The sequence below is a fragment of the Staurois parvus genome, unplaced genomic scaffold, assembly GCF_062004578.1.
Source record: "Staurois parvus isolate SC_StPar_1 unplaced genomic scaffold, SC_StPar_1.0 ptg000168l, whole genome shotgun sequence".
Taxonomy (NCBI): Eukaryota; Metazoa; Chordata; class Amphibia; order Anura; family Ranidae; genus Staurois; species Staurois parvus.
Window position 1 is genome coordinate 5,254,889 of NW_028317964.1, and position 24,311 is coordinate 5,279,199.

At 41.1% G+C, this 24,311-nt stretch overlaps 1 protein-coding gene across 1 annotated transcript in view; it reads right to left on the minus strand.

The window, feature by feature from the left end:
• The window catches only part of EFL1 (elongation factor like GTPase 1), a 601,029-nt gene that overhangs the window by 378,608 nt on the left and 198,110 nt on the right, over window positions 1-24,311 (minus strand). Inside the window, exons 14-15 of the mRNA XM_089676417.1 lie at window positions 14,268-14,440; window positions 1-136 (exon numbers count right to left, since the gene is read on the minus strand). Coding sequence (XP_089532543.1) covers window positions 1-136; window positions 14,268-14,440 — 309 coding nt within the window. The remainder of the gene's footprint in view (window positions 137-14,267; window positions 14,441-24,311) is intronic.

Consider the following 24,311-nt stretch of genomic DNA (forward strand, 5'->3'; position numbering starts at 1 on the left):
CCAAAACATTGCCAGCTGGTACTTCATCCAACTCTTCTAGCTCACGACCCATAAGAAGATAGAGGTTTTCTAAAGTACAGCAAGCCATATGAGGAATGGCAGAGATCTCAGCAGAGAACGAACACTCAGATGGTAGCTAAAAGAATTAAACATGAATGCCATTAGCTTTATTTCCCATGCAAACATCTAGTGCCACTGTACAGTGTCTTGTACATTATACAAAAGCTTACAAAATGCATCAGTCAGGATTCAAACTGGCTCACAGTAGGGCTAGATAAATCCTACAAGTCAGGTTGCCAAAGATCCTTAAAAGTTACATCTGGTGGGTCTTGGACTGGACAGACTGGCTCCTGCATTCCATATTAATTTGTCCATCCCTCGTTTACAGTGTAGTGTTCCTTCCATCAACATGCAAAAAAACTCACATACAGTTGTGTTCAAAATAATAGCAGTGTGTTGAAAAAAGTGAATAAAGCTCAAAATCCTTCTAATAGCTTTTATTTCCATACACACAAATGCATTGGGAACACTACACATTCTATTCCAAATCAAAACATGAAGAAAAATATATCAAATTTGTGTTTTTCCTCTAAAAAAATTGAAGAAAAGGGAATATTAGACTGTTCAAAAAAATAGCAGTGTTTTTCTTCAGGCTCTTCATTACAAACTCAAACATTCAATATATAAACTGAAAAATGTTTGAAGATTTTGCTTTCCTTTGAATCACTTAATGAATATTTAGTTGTATAAGCACTGTTTCTGAGAACTGCTGTACATCTGTGTTGCATGGAGTCAACCAACTTCTGGCACCTGTGAACAGGTATTCCAGCCCAGGATGATTGGACTACATTCCACAGTTCTTCTCTATTTCTTGGTTTTGTCTCAGAAACGGCATTTTTGATGTCACCCCACAAGTTTTCGATTGGATTAAGATCCGGGGAATGGGCTGACCACTCCATAACATCAATCTTGTTCGTCTGAAACCAAGATGTTGCACGTTTACTGGTGTGTTTGGGGTCGTTGTCTTGTTGGAACACCCATTTCAAGGGCATTTCCTCTTCAGCATAAGGCAGCATGACCTCTTTAAGTATTCTGATGCATTCAAACTGATCCATGATCCCTGGTATGCGATAAATAGGCCCAACACCGTAGTATGAGAAACATCCCCATATCATGATGCTTGCGCAACCATGCTTCACTGTCTTCACAGTGTACTGTGGCTTGAATTCAGTGTTTGGGGGTCGTCTGACAAACTGTCTCTGGCCACTAGGCCCAAAAAGAACAATCTTACTTTCATCAGTCCACAAAATGTTGCGCCATTTCTCTTTAGGCCAGTCAATGTGCTCTTTGGCAAATTGTAACCATTTCAGCTCATGTCTTTTTTTCAACAGTGGGACTTTGCGGGGGCTTCTTGCAGATAGCTTGGCTTCACATGGGCATCTTCTAATTGTAACAGTACTCACAGGGAACTTTACACCTTCTTTGATCTTCCTGGAGCTGATTGTTGGCTGAGTCCTTGCCATTTTGGCTATTCTTCGATCCATTCGAATGGTAGTTTTTCGCATTCTTCCACGTCTTTCAGGTTTTAGTTGCCATTTTAAAGCATTTGCCATCATTTTAGCTGAGCAGCCTATCATTTTCTGCACTTCTTTATATGTTTTTCCCTCTCCAATCAACTTTTTAATCAAGGTACGCTGTTCTTCTGAACAATGTCTGGAACAACCCATTTTCCTCAGAATTGCAGAGAGAAATGCACTGTAACCAGCATGTACAACATTTGCTGCCTTCCTTCCTTAAATAAGGGCAATAACTGCCACCAGTTTTTCAAAGAATGAATGACCCCACTAATAGAACTCCACACTGCTATTATTTTGAACATGCCCCTTTCAATGAGTGATTCAATTACACAGAATCAGCAGCATGCATGTCATGACTGTTGGGTCTGTTGGATTTCTATCACTCTACTACACCTGCTAGTAAATTATTTGCCATGTAGAAATATAATTTCTACCAAAAACAGTGATTGATCAGGTTAGTGATGTCCGACTGCTATTATTTTGAACACAACTGTACATACAGTTCAGTTTAGTCACAACCTTATTATATAGACTATACGGCCAAATGTTTTTTTTTAAGCTGACCATCAAACCTACATGAGCTTGTTGGTCGTCATATTCCATAACCTATAGTTATGGAGTACAATGTCCAAAAAGCTCATTTAGGTGTGATGGTCAGTCGTCCAAAAACATTTAGCATTTACAAAAAAATTCTGGCATTCACATAGTTTCTCTCTTCCTTGGCATCTAAAACAGCCTCCACTCTTCCAGAAAGGATTTCTGCAAGATTTTAGAGTGTGTCCAATCTGCCAAAACTGCATTTCTAAGGTAAGATATCAATGTTAGATGAGAAGACCTGACCTGCAATTGGCATTCCAACTAACCCAAATGTGTTCAGTAGGGTTGAGATCAGGAAACAGTCCAGGCAATTCAAGTTCCTTCTCACCAACCTTGTGAAACCATGCCTTTTTGGACCTGACCTTGTGCATAGGAACACAGCCACACAGGTAAAGAAAGGGGCCTTTCTGAATTGTTGCTACAGAGTTTAAGGCACACAATCATCCAGATCTTTCTGTATACTTTGGAGTTATTAATGCCCTTCAATGAAAACACCCGAACTCAATAATGTGGTCATAATTTTGGCCTTACGATGTATATACACTTTCTCAAAGTAGTTTTCAGCTTATGACCGCATTCACACTGATGTGGTGCAGACTGACCGCACTGCGGGTGTAGCACAGTGTACCTGTGGGTATGGTGTGAGTTAACTGTGCCTTCTTATAGAGTTCTATTATGTGTCGCGTTTTGGTATGTTTTCTGAAAGTGCAACAAAAAGTCCTCATGCAGGAGTTTTGGTGCATTTTCAGAAAAAGCACCAAAACCACAAGACATAATAGAACTTTGTAGGAAGGCGCAGCTAACCCACACCAAACCCACAGGTACACTGTGCTACACCCGCAGTGCGGTCAGTCTGCACCACATCAGTGTGAAAAGGGCCTTAAAAAAAAAAAAAAGAATAAATAAAGAATAACAGTAGCCATCCATCAAAAGGAAGAGGAAATTGATGGTTATGGCTTAGGAGGAGTGATGTAGTGGTAAGTAGTTTCCATCCATAAGTGCTTAAAACGACTACTGGACAAATTGTCAACAAAATTTACTGTAGAATCCCTTATTTGACTGGATCCTTTCCCTTTAGTGTTATGCACAACAGTTTTATCTGCAATTAATGGCAATCTTTGTTTTTATTTTTAGATATATAGCAGAATGTGATTAGCTTATTAGTTATCTAACCAAAGTATGTTAAAGTAGAACAATAGCCAAAAAAAGTTTTTTTATATTTTGGATAGAGTACAGGAGGGTTATAACCCGTCAGTTTATTTTTTTGCTGTCTTTGGGGAGATATACCTTCACTTCCTGTCCCATAGTCAAAACAGGAAGTGAGAGGAAATCCCTGAAAATTAAGAGAATCCCTTGGGTACCCCCAGGTAACCAGAACTAGTGTCCTCATTGGGAGATTTCCCCTCTATTACTTTCTGGGGACAACCCAAAATTTGGAATTCTCTTTTTATTTTCACTTTTAATGATAATGGTAACCAAGGCAAATAGAGAGGGTGAATCTCCCTAATAAGGGCACAGACAACAACAAAACCTGACAGGCATTTTGATCCATCTCCACTCTATCCAAAACTAAAAAAAAAGTTCTGCCTTTAGTTGTACTTTATTTATGAAGCATATTGGCATACACAGTACATATTGCAGTTCCTGCTCAGTATTGCAGCATAGTGATTGTGCTTTATGGCTCTTCATAAAGTATCACAATGAAAGTGTGCAGATCAACTCAGCCTAACTGAAAACAATACATTTCTTATATAGATGCCCATGTAACCTATTTACAGGATATCACCAGCTGTTCAGCAAGGATGCTGATTATACTGACAGTTTAATCACTACAGGGAAAACCTACACGGAAGTAAATTAAATGCAATAATGAAAATATTTATTCATATAAAAGTCACCCCTGTAAAAAATGATATTTAATTAAACTTCAAAATGATAAAAAAAGCACAAGTGTTAACAGATAAACATTCCCACAGGGAACCATTTTTTTATTAGTTTAAAGAGTAACTCCACTTTTGTTGAGAAAATAAACATTCCCCTCTCAGTGGTCTGCGTACATTGCAAGGATTTTAACAAACTTTGTTGCAGATTCCTACCGTTTGTTATTTGGAAGTAGATGTATGTTTGTCTGTGTCCATGTGCAAAGTAAATCTGTATGGGAGGGACTGGTTAATTATCAATCAGCTGCTGCACTTGTAGGGCACTACTGAGAAAAATTGCAAGGTCTTAATCCCTTTAGATGTGATTTCCAACAGGGAGCATTTTACCAAAAATGACATTTGTTGCAGGGGATGCCAAAAATCGGACTTGTATCTAAGTGAAGTCTTCTGGGAAAATCAGTGAGCCAATCACACAAGCAGGAAATGACATTTTCAGGGGGAGTTCTGTACACAACAACTCCAGGTAGCCATATTGCATTTTACCGAAAATTATGGCACTGCAGATTGAAAAGGACAGGTAATATTTAATATCATTCAATTACAATATGACTTGAGTTGCAATTGTTAACAATATTTTCTTTTCTTTTTATATTTGCTAATTTGTTTTCCCCACGAAAGTGAAGTTACCCTTTAATTATATTCTTACATGTCTTTCAATCATTCTATCCTGGACAGCTGCCAACGCTTATACCACTAGAGAATATATATATTGTATAATCCAGTGGTTGCCATTGCGCACATACTACAGCAAAACCTGTAGTACATGTAGTCCAAAAGAGCGAGCGGGACTCACTGGTCTTGAGAGGTGAATGCACAGTGAAGATTTTATTTCAACGTTACACAAGCTCATCCTGAGAAAGACACGCTTGTACCATGTCAAAACATCAAAATAAAATCTTGTGAATGTGTTCACCTCTCAAGACCTGTGAGTGCCACACTCTCTTTTGGATTGTGTACACTATATTGCCGAAAGTATTGGGACGCCTGCCTTTACAAGCACATGAATTTTAATGGAGTCCCAGTCTGAGTCCGTAGGGTTCAATATTGAGTTGGCCCACCCTTGCAGCTATAACAGCTTCAACTCTTCTGGGAAGGCCGTCCACAAGGTTTAGGAGGGTGTGTATGGGAATGTTCGACCATTCTTTCAGAAGTGCATTTGTGAGGTCAGGCACTGATGTCGGACGAGAAGGCCTGGATCGCAGTTTCCACTCTATTTCATCCCAAAGGTGTTCTATATCGGGTTAAGGTCAGCATTCTCTGCAGGCCAGTCAAGTTCCTCCACCTCAAACTTGCTCATCCATGTCTTTATGGACCTTGCTTTGGGGCCATCCCCAAACTGTACCCACAACGTTGAGAGCATGAAATTGTCCAGAATGTCTTGGTATGCTGATGCATTGAGAATTCCTTTCACTGGAACTAAGGGGCCAAGCCCAACCCCTGGAAAACAACCCCACACCATAATCCCCCCTCCACCAAACTTTACACTTGGCACAATGCAGTCAGGCAAGTATCGTTCTCCTGGCAACCCCCAAACCACCTCATGCCCATCGGATTGCCAGACAGAGAAGCGTGATTCGTCACTCCAAAAGAACACGTCTCTACTGCTCTAGAGTCAAGTGGTGGCATGATTTAAACCACTGCATCTGACACTGCATTGCACTTGGTGATGTAAGGCTTGACTGCAACTGCTCGGCCATGGAAACCCATTCCATGAAGCTCTGTACGCACTGTTGTTGTGCTAATGTTGGGCAGCACAGTGGGTAAATGGTTAGAACTTCCACCTGGCAGTACTAGGGTCGTTGGTTCAAATCCCAGCCACGGCACCACCTGCCTGGAGTTTGCATGTTCTCCCTGTGCCTGCGTGGGTTTCCTCCGGGTACTCCGGTTTCCTCCCTCACTCCAAAGACATGTTGGTAGGTTAATTGGCTTCTGTCTAAATTGGCCCTAGTATATGTATGTATGAATGTGAGTTAGGGACCTTAGATTGTACACCCCTTGAGAGTTGGGGACTGATGTGACTGTACAATATACAGTGGGGCAAAAAAGTATTTAGTCAGCCACCAATTGTGCAAGTTCTCCCACTTAAAAAGATGAGAGAGGCCTGTAAGTTCATCCCAATACTTTATATATCCTTTGTTGGCAATGACAGAGGTCAAACGTTTCCTGTAAGTCTTCACAAGATTGGCACACACTGTTGTTGGTATGTTGGCCCATTCCTCCATGCAGATCTCCTCTAGAGCAGTGATGTTTTGGGGCTGTCGCTGGGCAACACGGACTTTCAACTCCCTCCAAAGGTTTTCTATGGGGTTGAGATCTGGAGTGTCTCTCATAGTTGAGGTCTACCTATGATGCCAATTACAGGTCTCTCTCATCTTTTTAAGTGGGAGAACTTGCACAATTGGTGGCTGACTAAATACTTTTTTGCCCCACTGTATATGTAAAGCGCTGCGTAAATTGACAGCGCTATATACCGTAAGTACCTGAAATAGATAATAATAAATAATCTGAAGGCCAAGTGAAGTTTGGAGGTCTTTAGTCATTGACTCTGCAGACAGATGGTGACCTTTGGCAATATAAAGTATGTGTGTTTATACATATATATATATATATTTATTACACACTGTATTTTTTCAGATTACAGGGAATGTGTAGTGGCTTTGTACATATCTTTTCACAAAAACAAATATTTAAAAGGCACTATTAAAAAAAATTTAAAAAAAACAGTAGCACTTCAAATTTACATTCAGTTAGTCTCCTGCTGTTTTGCACTAGTAGGATATAAATGCTTTCACAAAATCTTTGCGTAAGGCCATCCTTGTTGCTAAACTACCAAACTGATCTGCGGAGCAGAACAAGGACCTGGCAAAGTAAAGATCCTGCCACTGCTGAAATCACAGTAAGTAATGGAACTACTCAGCTTCAGCATATAACCTTCTGTTAAAACATACCCTGCAACCTTACAACAGATGGTGTCCATTACACATTGGATCAAATTATTTTTGCTTCTTTTTAAAGAATGCCAAGCAGGCTTTCTGTCCAACTACCTCTAGCACGTGTGCATGGATCCCTTCCAGCCTAAAAGGCAGAATTCATACAGATTTATAAAATAGATTTGAATGCGCAAACTAATCCATTAATACAGAGACATTTTTGCCTAAAGCTCCTGATTTTCTTTTTTCTCTCTACATTGTTAAAGCTTAACTCCAGGTATGGATTTTTTTTTTTTTTTGCATTGTTACATTGGTACAGCTTTGACCATAGTAAAAAATGCATAAACCATATCTGTGGGACCACTGAGGAAGTGGAGAAACACTGCAGTAGGTACCGATACTACACTGATAGCTACTGTCTTTCAGGTCCTGTTCTGAGCGGCAGCCCGGATATGTAGTGACCACAGGAGGTCACTCGTTCAGCACGGGGGCAATTCACAAAACACCTTGAATTTTTTGGGAGCAGGAAGTTCCCTCTCTGCCACTCCACCTCGTCCAATCAGAGAACGTTTGGCATTCAATGAGAAAAATTCAAGGTGCTTTGTGAATGGGGCCTGTGTCGAGTGGGAGACCTCCTGTGAGGCACAGTAACAAGACTGCAGCGACCACTGTAGTATCTGCTACAGTTTGTCTCTGCTTCCACAGCAGTCCCACCAATATGGTATATGTTCAATAGCATGGGTCTTAGTTAGACCTATGTAACTAGGAATAAAACTATGTAAGGAGTACAGCTTAAGAAAGAAAAAAAAACATCATGACAGCTCTGCACATGGAATGGAATCCCCAGAGTTAGAAGTTTGTGAAGGCAGAAATTTTAACTGTATATATGAGCAAAATAAAAATAAATATGCAGTACATGCTGGAAGTACAGAGAAATACCTGCTGATCCTGCCAGAAATAAAAAAACCTGTAATGGCCAGACAATGCTTTGTTAATATAACACAGGCATTGTATATTACAGGTACCATGCGTATATAGCGCAGTTCATTTATGTGGCACTTTTTATATATATTGTACATTCACATCAGTCCCTGCCCTCAGCTCACAATCTAAGGTCCCCAACTCACATTCATACATACTAGGGCCAATTTAGACAGGAGCCAATTAACCTACCATCATGTCTTTTGAGCGTGGAGGGAAACTGAAGTACCTAGAGTAAACCCACACAGGCACAGGGAGAACTTGCAAACTCTGTGCAAGTAGTGCCATGGTTGGGATTCAAACCAATGACCCTAGTGCGCTGGGCGGAAGCGCTTACCACTTGGTCACTGTGCTGCTGCACATACAGGGCTTTGTGTGGGCACGTCACCCGTGGCAACCACCAAAATGTGAAAGGGGAAGAATTACAACACGGTATAAATAAAGGAACAGTAATATGGAATGAAATATATACATAAAATATGGAGCACACCAAGCAACATAGCAGAGACATGACCATATGACAGACCTATGCAACAGGCTTCTTTCTAGCACCATCCATCATAAGTAACATGAACATTTGTATAAAGATAACATTTTCTAGACTTGCCATCTTCTCCTTCTGTTAACCATATGGCAAATCAGCAGTTACAAATCTCGATCAATTACAAGCTGCAAAATAAATGGCTGTATATTGAAAAATTCAGCTAAGTAGTCTGTCCACTTCCTACTGCCTCCTACTTGTCACATGCTGAACTGGGCCTTTATTCTGCCACATATGTAAGCGGTTAGAGCCACCAAAAAAATGCTGCGTGTGATACTTTTAACAGTAAGATGAAAGTCTGCATTAATCAGTGAGAGAAATATGTATGAGCTCTCTGAGCTATTACAAGAACATATGTTTGTTTGGCGTAAGCTTGGACTAGCATCTCCCACTCACCAAATTGTCACCACAGCACATCTGATCATAAGAAACAACAATATTTGAAGTGGTGTAGATCTGCTAGATGTGACACACAGAACTGAAGCCTAAAAGTCTATCCAACTTCCCCTTCAGCTATCTTCCAATAAACATGCCAGAGATTTACAAAGATATGAATATAGATGAGATCAAATCTCAGATTTTATTTGGCTGTGGATACATCAACCAATCTCTATAGGTGAGTAGCAGGACCAGGCATCACTAGTAATACAGTTTATGGGTCTCAAAGATAGAAAAAAATAAACTATGGTTTAGGCAGTGTGGAATTCCTGTAATCCGTTAAAGCAACACAACCATTAAACTTGAAGATGCAGATGAAATGCGTGTAAACTCTGCTACCTGGAATACCCCAACTGTCGTATTGGCTTTCTGGATGACTAGCTTGCAGCCCCACCAGCAGAAGGGAAAGATGGTGTATCTTCATCTTAGCCTCGGTACACACTATTACTCGCATATGAATCGCACAGGATTGCACACCACATTCCTGTGCAATTTACATGCAGTTCAGTGCAGTGTGATTTGAACCCATTCATTTTGAATGGGCTCAAATTGCACAGCATCGCACCAAAATCATTCATGCACAAAATTTGAACATATTCTGCAACAGATGCATGAACTTGAAAGGTTTGCTTTCAAGTTCATGCATCTTAAATAGGTTTTTTATTAAATCTGGTATTACAGGATGGATGAAATCTGTGATTCTCTCTCTGCAATAGTACTAGTCCAGTCTATTATCTAAACCAATCTGCATATCCAACGGCAGCAGACAGCGCTGTTCAATTCCTTCAATTATATTTGCATTGGTCATGGAACCTGTAGCTAATAGAATAAGGTCAAATGGAATTATCACAGGCAATAATGTACATGATCGGGACCATAAAATCAGATTATTTGCTGATGACGTCCTTATGATTTCAAATCCTAAAATATCTTTACTAGAGATACAGAATATAATTTCCTAATTCAATGAGGCTTCATACTACAGGTGAAACTCTAAAAATTAGAATATGGTGCAAAAGTTCATTTATTTCAGTAATGCAACTTAAAAGGTGAAACTAATATATGAGATAGACTCATTACATGCAAAACAAGATAGTTCAAGCCGTGATTTGTCATAATTGTGATGATTATGGCTTACAGCTCATGAAAACCCCAAATCCACAATCTCAGAAAATTAGAATATTGTGAAAAGGTGCAATATTCTCAGCTCAAAGTGTCTCACTCTAATCAGCTAATTAAGCCATAACACCTGCAAAGGGTTCCTGAGCCTTTAAATGGTCTCTCAGTCTGGTTCAGTAGGAATCACAATCATGGGAAAGACTGCTGACCTGACAGTTGTGCAGAAAACCATCAGTGACACCCTCCATAAGGAGGGAAAGCCTCAAAAGGTAATTGCAAAAGAAGCTGGATGTTCCCAAAGTGCTGTATCAAAGCATATTAATAGAAAGTTATGTGGAAGGGAAAAGTGTGGAAGAAAAAGGTGCACAAACAGCAGGGATGACCGCAGCCTGGAGAGGATTGTCAGGAAAAGGCCATTCAAAAGTGTTGGGGACTTTCACAAGGAGTGGCCTCAGGCTGGAGTCAGTGCATCAAGAGCCACCACACACGGACAAATCCTGGACATGGGCTTCAAATGTCGTATTCCTCTTGTCAAGCCGCTCCTGAACAACAAATGTCAGAAGTGTCTTACCTGGGCTAAAGAAAAACAGACCTGGTCTGTTGCTCAGTGGTCCAAAGTCCTCTTTTCTGATGAGAGCAACTTTTGCATCTCATTTGGAAACCAAGGACCCAGAGTATGGAGGAAGAGTGGAGAGGCACACACTGCAAGATGCTTGAAGTCCAGTGTGAAGTTTCCACAGTCTGTGTTGATTTGGGGAGCCATGTCATCTGCTGGTGTTGGTCCACTGTGCTTCACTAAGTCCAGGGTCAACGCAGCCGTCTACCAGGAGATTTTGGAGCACTTCATGCTTCCTTCCGCAGAGGAGCTTTATGGGGATGCTGACTTCATTTCCCAAGAGGATTGGCACCTGCCCACACTGCCAAAAGCACCAAAACCTGGTTCAATGACCATGGGATTACTGTGCTTTATTGGCCAGCAAACTCGCCTGACCTGAACCCCATAGAGAATCTACGGGGCATTGCCAAGAGAAAGATGAGAGACATGAGACCGAACAATGCAGAAGAGCTGAAGGCCGCCATTGAAGGATCCTGGTCTTTCATAACACCTCAGCAGTGCCACAGGCTGATAGCTTCCATGCCACGCCGCATTGAGGCAGTAATTGCTGCAAAAGGGGCCCAAACCAAGTACTGAGTACATATGCATGCTTATACTTTTCAGAGGTCCAATATTGTTCTATGTACAATCCTTGTTTTATTGATTGCATGTAATATTCTAATTTTCTGAGATTGTGGATTTGGGGTTTTCATGAGCTGTAAGCCATAATCATCACAATTATGACAATCACGGCTTGAACGATCTTGCTTTGCATGTAATGAGTCTATCTCATATATTAGTTTCACCTTTTAAGTTGCATTACTGAAATAAATGAACTTTTGCACCATATTCTAATTTTTCGAGTTTCACCTGTATAAGCTGAATGCAACTAAAGTCTCAGATCCTGTGTTTACACATATCTAGCCTTAAATAACAGCTTCTAGCACAATTCCCATTCCCATGGACTGCTACCACACTAACTTTTTTAAGGATACAAATTTCTGTAGCTATCTCCCAATTCTATGATTTAAATTATAAACCATTTCTTCAGTCCTTTCCTCAAACTATACAGCAACTCCAAGCCAATTTTCTACTGCTAGGAGGAGAACGGCCCTAAAAATGTTAGTGCTCCCCACCTATTTAGAACTATAGTTATCCCTTTTCCTCAGTCTTATTTATTAACAGTATACTCTCCTGGTATGTGTGGGGATACAAACCATACCATAAAATATGAACCTTGATGGAGCGAACATTACTTCAGCACAGAACCCTTTTCCCATTACTTAGAGCTCTAAAGCTAGGCCTACCCTGCCCCAAAACTGATTACTTGACACTTAACGAAACACTTCATAGGTGGTCAGTAACGTCATTACACACACTCTTTTCAAAACTCTTAAAATCTCTACCACCATTGATGTATAGCACCATTTATATTTGCTTTTAATTGTCACCATTGGAAATCTAAGGGCCTTATTGGCTAATTTATATGATAAGCAGACCTTCGGTTCATTTGAGTCCCTTAACCCCAAATTCAAAATGACATCCTCAGATTTTTTTTCTGTATTTACAGATCTAGAATTTTCTAATTAAATGTCCACTACCCCTGTTCATTGATAAAGCAGCTCCTAGCTCCTTTTCAATGATAAGTCATGTCAATTGAAGGGCATAGCCCCATTCTACAACTCATTAAATGACAAAGCTGTCGTCTCTAAAACAAACACTGTGTAAGTGGCAATCAGAACTAGGTACCTCATTCTCTGAGTCCTCTTACGGAAAAGCATTTACTGTCACCTATAAACCTCATTATACCAATCACAGGAAATTACACCAGAAAATAGTCCATCGTTGATACCTTACCCCCTACAAACTAGCCTAGTTTCACCCATCTCGTTATCCCCTGTGTTGTAGACTGTGTGGTTAAACTGGTTCCATGTTTGGACCTGTAAATCACTCCATTCTTATTAGAACAAATGTTTTCATCTAATTGCCAAACTCCTAGCCTCTAAAATAGACGCTGATCTACCCCTTGCACTCCCTATTGGTCTTGACCACTTTTTCCTGCGTACAAGATTGGTTCTGGTCCATTTTATCTTTGCAGCCAAGCTCAGTATTTTGAGGCGGTGAAACTCATCTGATGTTCCTAGGTTTAGATACCTTAGATATACTAAATTATCAATGTGAGATGGAAAAATTGTTAGTCATTAAACATTTAACTAAATTAAAATTCTACAACCTTTGGTCTGTATGGTTGTCTACAAAACCCTCATATCTATTTCTTTATATGCTACACAGTATGAGACTGGACTCCTAGGTTTTCCCTTTGTTTAGCACTCATCCAGTCACTAGATTGGAAATTGTTTGTTTTTTCACTCCATTTACTTCCCTCTCCCACATCCCTATGTCCTCCCACACACCTTGTGCCCCCTACCTTTCTCCCTTGGTGAAGGAGACAAAGCGGTTGATTTACTAAAACTGAACAGTGAAAAATCTGGTGCAGCTCTGCATGGCAACTAATCAGCTTCCAGGTTTTTTTTGGTCAAAGCCTAACTGAACAAGCTGAAGTTAGAAGCTGATTGGGTACATTTTGCACTCCCCAGTTTTAGTAAATCTCCCCCAAAAAGCTTAAAAACTAGGAGATGCTTTTTGTAAGACTTTATTTTGTCTTTATTTCAAATTGTTTTGTGTAGAATTAGTATTCATATCCTTATGTGAATGGCCTCTTCACTATACTCTACGTATGTCTTATTCTACTGAACATCAAAAAAGATATATTGTTTAAAATAAAAAAAAAAGGCTTTTTTCAGCCAAAGGCCTTGTTCATATGGGGTGATGACATAACTGCACCGTGCAGGGCCCTCTTTTGCCGACATGCGGACGCACAAGGTCGGCAGTCCCATTGATTCCTATTGGGATGCATGACTCAGACACTGCGCCCAGTATGACATCCAATGTGAATGCACAGCCTCAAATGCATCCTGAGTGAGTTTAGGGACCTACAATAGCACTGATTTTAAATTGGGACACAGTGTCTGTATCCATGCAGTCACTATGCCCCAACAGACATGAATAAAACTACCCACACAGGGCTGCACAAAACATCTGTGCATGCCCATGCAGGTAAACTGGACATGGAGTATGCATGGCATCGTCCTGTATGAACGAGGCCTATATGCTCCTATAATTAACAAAGCTCTAAAGAGACACAATAGTGATGTTGTGCTCAGTCAGGTGGGACCACAATGTTCAGTGGTTAGAGACAGGCATTCAATACACTTGCAAATATTGAAAGCCAATGATCCTAGAGTTTGACGAAATAGAGCGAAGATTCGCTGAAACTAGTATTAGAACTTTAACTTACTATGTGCGCTTTGAAACCTTTTATTTCAGCGACAGGGTCTTTTTAAGATGGTGTAACTCTGGGGAATGCGGAAAAAAAGTCAGCATCTTTTATTACAGCTACATTTTCAGTGCTAAAGTTAAAACAAGACTTGTTGCAGTACCGACTTCTATATTTGTGGAAATCTAAAATGAAAAGAGTAAAAAAAATACCTTAGGCAGTGCTTCTGTTGGATCATATTTGGGTCCCAAAACAAATATCTTTTGCCCTCTGCGTACCACACCACTGAAGACTCGAGCAAATGCAATAAAATAACTTTTATTCTCTGTATCTTGCTTCTCTGACTTTTCAGCTAAACTCTCCACTTCATTCGCAAGTGCATCACCTGTAACAAAGCCGCAAAAAAAGTTTGTTTATTATTTAAAGCAATCAAGTGGACAGTCTGACTATTTGGGATTTTTATACTTCCTCAAAGTCCATTAGGAGACATAAGAACAATATACAGTGGGTATAGAAAAGAATCACCCCCCCTTCAAAATAATCACATTTTCTTGCTTTGCAGGGGGTGTCAATATAACCATTATCCTACAGTGGGTATAGAAAAGAATCACACCCCTTTTTTGTTGCTTTGCAGCCTGAAATGAAGACAGACACGGTTTTTGTTTTATCCAGCTGTACTTACTCATTGCAACTTATAACAATTACCGTAAGTGAAAGATTTAACAACATGTCAGAAAAAAAATACCATAAAAAGCAAAAACACTAAGTTGGAAAAAAGATCACCCCCCCCCCCTCCTAAAAATGATTTGTAAACTCAATCAGGTGTAGGTAATCACCTTCTCAATGGCACACAAGGGCATTTGACTTTAAACTGTGATTATCTGTGGTCATTCTGATTAGCTCAGCATGAAAAGAGCTTTCCTGGAGTATTTCAGTCCCTGATAGTGCAACTGGAGCAAACAACCAATTCTGGGTGGCAAGGCACTGTCAAAAAAAATCCCTGGGATAAAGTTGTAGACAGGCACAAGTCAGGACATGGATACAAAACAATTTCCAAGGCTTTATCAATGCCTAGAAGCACTGTGAAGTCTATTATTAAGTGGGAGGTAAGGGGAGCCAGGAGGAAACTGGTCAGAGAGGCTACCAAGAGGTCTAAAGCAACTCTGAAGCAGTTGCAGGAATTGATGACAAAGAGTGGTCATTGTGTGCATGTGACAACAATACCATAAATTCTCTACAAATGTGGCTTGTATGAGAGGGTTAAAAACCACTCTTTAAGAAAGGCCAAAACCAGTCAGGACTGCGCTTTGCCAAAACGCAACTTGAAGATTCTCAGGTCACATGGAAAAAGGTGTTCTGGACAGATGAGACTAAAATTTAATTATTTGGCCTCAACACTAAACGATGTCTGGTGGAAATCCAATACAGCTCTCCATCCAAATAACACCATTCCTATAGTAAAGCATGGAGGTAGTAATAACATGTAATGGGGCGGGTTTATCTGCAGCAGGGACTGGAGCACTTGTCAGGATAGAAGGAAAAATGGATGGTGCAAAATACCATCAAATTCCTGAGAAAAATCTGATGTCCTCTGCTAGAAAGTTGTCAATGGGAAGAAGGTTTACCTTCCAGCATGACAATGACCCAAAGCACACAGCAAAAATGACCACACAATGGTTAAATGAGAAAAAGATGAATGTGATTGGCTGCTATAGCTAAGGAAACAATACTCCAGGCCTGGGAGTACCGCTGACACTCTGCTAATACTCCAGGGCTGGGAGTACCGCTGACACTGCTAATACTCCAGGGCTGGGAGTACTGCTGACACTGCTAATACTCCAGGGCTGGGAGTACTGCTGATACTGCTAATACTCCAGGGCTAGGAGTACCGCTGACACACTGCTAATACTCCAGGGCTGGGAGTACTGCTGACACTGCTAATACTCCAGGGCTGGGAGTACTGCTGACACTGCTAATACTCCAGGGCTGGGAGTACTGCTGATACTGCTAATACTCCAGGGCTAGGAGTACCGCTGACACTGCTAATACTCCAGGGCTGGGAGTACCGCTGACACTCTGCTAATACTCCAGGGCTGGGAGTACCGCTGACACTGCTAATACTCCAGGGCTGGGAGTACCGCTGACACTGCTAATACTCCAGGGCTGGGAGTACCGCTGACACTGCTAATACTCCAGGGCTGGAGTACCACTGACACTGCTAATACTCCAGGGCTGGGAGTACCGCTGACACTCTGTTAATACCCTGGGTCAGGACTATCTGGTGTGGGCCCCACGATACTCTGCCTAATACTCTGAGGCCCAGATTACCCGCTGTTGCTGTGTGCTGAGCAGGGTCGCCCCTGCTGGCGTCAGCTGTGAGCCAGGACACCCCTGCCGGAGCCGTGAGTGTATGCACCCCTATTTTATTCCCCCTGGACTGTTCTTGAACTCTGTTACCCCTCTGCTCCCTACTTGGATTACATATCGCTAGAGACTCTAACTTGCCCCTTGGGGACGGATTACAATTATTTTGAGCCCTCTCCTTGCTATTTCTCATACTGGGTACTGCCACGCTACCTGCATCCCCAATTTGAGTGACAGTCATTTGTTGTAATAAAGCTTTGTGTGTTTGCCATCTGCTTTGCGTGTTCTGTCCTGCCTATCCTCCATCACAATTAGGTCCATATATATTTGGACACAGGCACAATTTTCATACTTTTGGCTCTGTATGCCACCAGAATAAACTAAAACGACACAATCCAAATGAAATTGAACGGCAGACTTTTGGCTTTAATTCAAGTGGTTTAACATAAATATCAAGTACAAATTTTAGGAACTGCAAATATTTTTATACACAGTCCCTCCATTTTCAGGGGCTCAAATGTAACTGGACAAATGAATATAATTATAAACATTATAAATATAAATATAACATATAAATATTATATATTTAAACACTGCAGAATTCATCCGGCTGCTTCTGTCATCATCAGCAAAACAGCAATGATCCAGTGCCACTGGAAGCCATGCATGCTCATGCCATCACACTGCCTCCACCATGTTTTACAGATGAAGTTGTTTGCTTTGTATAATGAGCTGTTCCAAACCTTCTCCACACTTTTTTCTTTCCATCATTCTAGTACAGATTCATCTTAGTTTCATCCATCCAAAGAATGCTTTTCCAGAACTGGTCTGGCTTTTTTTAGATGTTTTTTAGCAAAGTCTAATCTGGCTTTTCTATTTTTCAGGCTTATGAAGGGTTTTGTACCTTGTGGTGAACTCTCTGTATTTGCTCTCGCGAAGTCTTCTCTTGATTGTAGACTTTGACAATGATACGCCCAACTCCTGGAGAGTGTCCTTCACTTGTCTGGATGTTGTGAATGGGTTTTTCTTTACCATAGAGAGGATCTTGTGATCATCCACTACTGTTGTCTTCCGTGGACATCCATGCCTTTCTGTATGCACTGTGTGTATATATGTATTGTGGGAACTCGCTTCAAAGTGGTAGAGCTTTTGTAAGGCACACAGCAACTCGCTTGCTTTTTAAGGCCTTTTTAGCCCACTTTTATTTAAATGAAAGTTCAAAACATCAGACGTTTTCCACACAGTGGTATCGATCATCCACATACACAAAATTCAGCCTCCTGGCTCTCTCGGATATAAACACTCTTCCACTGGCCTTCCTCTTCAGGCTTACGTCTGTCTCCTGCAGACTCTTTCAAAAATATGGCACTAGCACACAGCTAGTCTCTAGCAGCCCCTTGCTGCTTTTGGCTTCCACCTCTCCTAGGTGGAGCCCTCCTGACTCCTGTCTTCCAGGTGGAGCCCTCCTGACTCCTATCTTCCAGGTGGAGCCCTCCTGACTCCTATCTGCCGGGGTGGAGCCCAGAACCCTGATCCTGACTCTCTGAAAAGGCCTGCACACACCTGTGCAATCAGTCTCCTGGCCATTCCCAAAACCTGGTCCCAGGATTGGAGATTTCATCCCTCCCAGATCTCTTTGAAATCTCCAGGCTCCAGATCCCAAAACAGACCTTACAAACAAAGGAGGAAAGTGAAAAGCCACTTTCCTCCGTATCAAACACTTACCCTGGAGCCCCTCAACCAGCCTTGTTGAGAATCCTGGGTGACAGATCGTCACACTGTCACATATCCCCCCCCCCTTTGTTTTGACCCGTAGGGGGCAGAACACACAACTTATATCTTCTGGCACCTCTGTGTCAGCTCTCACTTACAGGGGTCCAATCTGGTCCGACCATACCTTTCCTAAAGGTATATTTCCTATATATGTGTGTGTCTTCCTTTAATTCTTTTATCTATCTAAAATAATACTTAAAATGTTGTATTTTATATTTAGGCATCTTTGTTGTCCATATGATTAATCATGTGATATTATATGCAAATATAACTGTTATGGTGATATTATTAATGCACGTATATACAAAGAAGTTATTAATGTTACAGGTAACAATATTTGCTTTTCAGAGCATTTGAAGGTATTGCATTTTTTCATTATTTTTTTTTTACATTCCTTTTTACTTATGTTGATTTCATAATTTGCATAAAACTGTATGTAAAATACAAAGATTTCTAAATGTTTACTGTTGTGCCTTAAAAAACTTCAATAAAAATCTATTGCAATTAAAAAAAAAAAAAAAGTGAATGTCTTTTTATGGCTTAGTCAGAGCCTAGACTTAAACCCAAATTGAAAATCTGAGGAATGACGTAAAGACTGCAGTCCACAAATGGTCACCATCAAATTTAACTGAACTTGATCAGCTCAAAGAAAAGTGGGCAAATATTGCAAAGTCTAGATGTGCAAAGTTAATAGAGACAAATCCCAGCAGACTAAAGGCTGGAATTAGAGCAAAAGGTGGTTCAACAAAATACTGACACAAGGGGATGATACTTTTTCCAACTCGGTTATTCTGTTTTTGATTTTTTTTTTTATATTTTTCTGACATGTTGATGTCATATCTTTCACTTGAATGTTACAAGTTGCACTGAGTAAATACAGCTGGATAAAATGAAAATTGTGTCTGTCTTCATTTCAGGCTGCAAAGCAACAAAATGGGATTTTTTTTTTAAAGGGGGGGGATTCCTTTCTATAGCCACTGTATGACAATGGGTTATATTGACACCTTACAGAAGAATGAACATTAAAGGAGAAGCACAGCCACAGCTCTTTTGGCTGTAATTCTCCTGTAGATAACAAAAGTGCAGTTCACTCTGCGCTCCGGTGAACCGATTTCAGCTGACAGCGGGCTGAAGCCCACTGACGGTGTTCCACTGAGAGCCAGCGCCAGCCGCTCCCCCCCCCCCCCTCCACAGCCCAGCGGCGGCAAGAACTCAGAGATCAGCCAGCAAGGGACCAATCCTGCATCCACCTAGGTAAGTATAATTTAGGGGGAAAAAGAAAAAACAAACTTCTCTTTTAAGAAGAGAGAGAATGTAGGTCATCCATAAGGATATATATATCGGTTTCTATGCCATTCAGTTAAAAAAAAAAAGAAAAACAACAGGTGGGGAGGGGGTTGTGTCTCTCAAAGGACCCCAGGAAAGGGATTTTGTGTTAAAAAGTAACTCCATGTTTCATTTAACAGTCATATTTAGGATGTAACATGAACATGGACAGCATGCACAGCCCTCCACCCTCAAACTGGGCAGCACAGTGGCTAAATGGTTAGCATTTCCGCCTGACAGTACTAGGGTCGTTGGTTCGAATCCCAACCATGGCACCACCTGCCTGGAGTTTGCATGTTCTCGCTGTGCCTGTGTGGGTTTCCTCCAGGTACTCCGGTTTCCTCCAACACTCCAAAGACATGCTGGTAGGTGAATTGGATCCTGTCTAAATTGGCCCTAGTATGTGTATGAATGTGAGTTAGGGACCTTAGATTGTACGCCCCTTGAGGGTTAAGGACTGATGTGAATGTATAATATATATGTAAAGCGCTGCGTAAATTGACGGCGCTATATAAGTACCTGAAATAAATAAAAAATAAATAAAATAAAAACACTTACAGATTGTGGCGTTCTTCTCTCAGCTGGCTCCTGTCATTTTTTAAAGTCCGTGGACACCTCCTCTAGCCCTATAGCTGAAGGTTCTTAGTGCTGTGGGGACCAGGGGCTGGAGGAGTAATCTCTAGGAGCCAGAGCACTACATCCACAATCCACTGACTGCAATTGCAATGCTTTCATGACTCAAATGCAAAATAATATATATAACAAATGCACTGGATGTGCACTGAGGTGGTCTGCAATTACCTCATTTTGCATGCAATGGGCAGGCCACACCACTTTATTCATTTACTTTGTTTACAGCAGCAGGAAAGCAGACTGACCATGTGCTGATATAGCCTAAAGGATATCACCATAATAATACTTTTGTTGCTTTGGACTTTCTGAGCAGCAGATTCTTGCAGTTGGATTCAAAAAGGCTTGCAGGTAATCACAGATGCTCAGCCCATACAAAACAATGAAAGGCTGACAGCTGCTGCAGCTGTCCACCAGTGTTTGGATGTATTTTCACATGGAGCGTTTACCTGTGGCTAGAGGCAGATGGCTGTCCCAGGACGCAAACCGCATTCTAAATGTACTATTTGCCATCATATCCAACAGATATGATTTAATCTCTATAGTTATTTTTCAGCCCATTACAGTAAACCTGGCCTGACCTACAAAATGCCCATGATAATTGATCCATGTTTCCCTATGAAGCACTTTAGTTCCTACGCCCAGGTCATAAACATAGCCTTGACTTGTCAGGATTAAACCCTTTTCACTGCAATTTAACTGGTAAATATCAGTTCTCTAGAAGGCTACCTTTTGACAGTTCAATGACAAGCACCAGGAAGGCTGAGGTTCAAGCCAAGGCCAAGATTATTGCCTTGGTGTATGATCCAATGAGTTCCACAGTGGCGAATGTAAAGAATAACACAAGCATGCACAGGCATTATGAGGCAGGATCATAGTTGTTGCCTTAGGCACTTTTTAGGCCAGGACGTATACCCTTTAAAAAGCAAACCCTAAACATGAACTTTTCATCCCTTTTGTTCTGGTTGAAGGAAATTTGTTATGAAAAGTGCAAAAAAAAAAAAACTTTTAATCTCGGCAGAAGAGCAAAGGGGAGTGGTTGAGTAGCTTAGCAAAAGACAATGGGCACGGCTGTATATAAACAGCCAGACGGTGGCGGTCCAAGGGCGGGTTGCCGTTCATAAACGGCGCCCGCCATTTTCGACTGTGCGCGCTCCCTGGGAGCGTGCAGCACCGCGATCTGGTGCCCGCTGTGTCCTCCGGACACAGTGGAACACTGATTGTCGTACAGGTCCTCTGTGTGAGGTCCCGATCATGTGATCACTGATTGACCAATCAGTGGTCAAATGCAGAGTAGTAAGCAAGATGTCACTTCTGACATCATTGCTTACTATTAGTGAAATCTGTGAATGATCACAGAGGTCACATTGTACAAGGCTATTCACAACTGCCTTGTACCATGTGACAAGCTGTGACCAATCACAGCTCACACAGGATTTCTCAATGGCTGAAAGAATGCAGCCAGAGAGAAGGAGAAATGATTGCTTTTACAGCCGTAATGTAAAAAAAAAAAAATCATCACCCCCCCACAAGTAGTACAGTGTTAACATGGTACTGCTAGGGTGACAGTATGTAAAAAAAAAAAATAAATAAATAATGATATATAAAATAAAAATGTAAAAGATTTTTTAAAAAATTATAATTTTTGGTTATAAACTAATTTGGGTTATTTTGTTTTACTAAAAAGATAGCTGAATAAATTTTGGCCAAGATTTATGATGAAATATTATTTATTTGCAAAATTTTATAAGAAACACCAATTTTTTTCAAATTTTTGGACTTTTTCATTTATATAGCAAAAAAAATAAAAAAAATCCCAGTGGTGAATAAATACCACCAAAATAAAGCTTTATCTGTCTCAAAAAAAAATGCTAAAAAATTCATATGGGTACAGTGTTGCATGACCACACAATTGTCATTCAAAGTGTGATAGCACTGAAAGCTGAAAATTGGCCTGCGCAGGAGCAGGGTGAAAGTGTCCGGACTTGAAGTGGTTAAAGAAGAAGTAGGTTCAAAGGCCTACTTCTCCTATGGACACAGGTGTGCACTTCATTCTGCATTCCTGTGACCCCTTTAGCCTGCTGTTGGCTTTTGTCACAATGCCGGTCCAGGCTCTGGATAGATTTTGACTTAATCCACCCAGAATCCACGCAGATGCCTGGACTGACAGCTGGATCAGCCTCACAGATCACCACTGAGAGCCTGTGCCAGCAGCTCCAGCTCCCGCCACAGTGCAGCACTCCAGTGAGCACTGGAGGGGCAGAGAGCCGGAGACTGACAGTCCACGGCTCTCTGCTTAATGAAGACTGAGAACTGAACGATCATCAGACTTTGATCGCTTCATTTTTGATGTAGAGGTGGCGGGGGACAGCTATATCTGGAATTGATGCTTTAGCCATCTAGGTGAGTATAGCTGATTTTTTAATTTCCTAACTTCTCTTCTAGCACTTAGTCCACGAAAAAGCTGTTGTTGTCAGCCCACAACAAAGGTTGGGCGCTGAGTGCATTTCTCACAGACCAGCAGATATTGTCCTGTACTTACAGGGGCTTTGGAGGATAAAACACAAGGAGTGTTTTTTTTTCCTTGACATACACTTTAACCCCTTTTTTCTTTTTGCCAGCAGCAGGAGGTTATACACACACTCCCGGCGGCTGCAGCTACCAGGAGTGGGTACACTCCACAAGCCGACTGCTGGCTTTCTAATTAAAGTGATCTGGTAGCTGTACAGCTGTGCTATTGCTTTCTGTGACTGCCAAAGTGTGCCCCCTCCCTTAGGCTTCCAGGCTTCACTGTCCCACCTGAAGGGCCTTGGACCCACATGACAGGTGTCGCTGAGTGGAGGGGAGGGAGACCAGTGAAAATCCATTCGCATCTCCCCAGGCTAGGTTATGTGTACAACGTCACTTCTGGTTTTTGTGGTCACTTTTCCTGGTCCTTGCGGTAAGGGAAGAAGCTAATGGAGCGTGATGGAAGGCAAGTGAGACAGGCAGAGAGTGCTATTAATGAGAACCTGTCCAAAAATATTATATCACATAGGGAACTTTATGTCCCCTATGTGATATAAAGTTCTAGTGAAAGTAAAACGAATAAAAAATTGTCAAAAATATTGGTACACCCAAGCACCTAAACCCCCCCCCCCAAAAAAAAAAGGTTTTAGCCCATCCCACCCCCACATATGCAGAAAAATAAACACACCCTTCAGGGGCACCTACATACAAAACTGTCACTTATGATACATAACATTACATATTGCCATGCATGCCAAAGTGGGAGCAATAATTATAGGGCCATTATTCATGGGTAAATCTAAACTGATGACATGTAGGGGCTTTTAAATATTCTCCTATAGAAAATATAAGGTACCAAAATTTGCGTGTGTCTGTCCTAACTTATATTGTTTACTGAAATGTTGTGCTTGGTAAACCATTGCATAAAGATGGTGTTGCATAAACAATTGGAACTAATACCATTTCATTCTCCGGGGTGTCTGCTTGCAGAAAATATATCATGGTTGGGGGTTTAACTAATCTTCAGGCCTAAAATGAATTTTTAAATGTGTGCAAAAAAATTAAAAAAAAAAACCTTCTGGCTAGTAAAGGGTTAAAGAATGCATCCACTGTGTTAAATACGGAGTCTTCTATGCAATCAATTGCTAGCTCCCTGGTTTGTACTGTCACTGAACTAAATACCAAATATCATAATCCACAGCAGCCTGAGAGGTAGATGTTCCACTTTAAATTCCCTGTTTTTTGCATAATGCTGGTAGCAATCAAAGTTATGACCAAGCTCAGGTAACCCATAAGACTTGTCGCTCTTTGCACTTTGCAAATTAGTACAAGACTCCATAGACATGAGGATCTTTGGCAAGAGGGCATATTTTGGCCAAACCAGAAAGTAACACTGCATGATTTTGTGTCTTGCTCTGCTTATTAAACAGTATCCTCAACAAGAGGCTGATCTGCAAGCTCTGGAACGTTCAGATTTCCTTGCTTCGGTTGTCATATTGGTTGGATTAATATAAAAAATACTTTGCACGCATTTCTTCTCTCCTGAGGTTGCTGTGACACATATTGTGCAGCTCTGTGCTTGAATGGCATTTACAGTGAGTTTAGAGTGACACCACCAATGTTCTTATGTGGACAAAGGGGCTCTATGTGTGAAC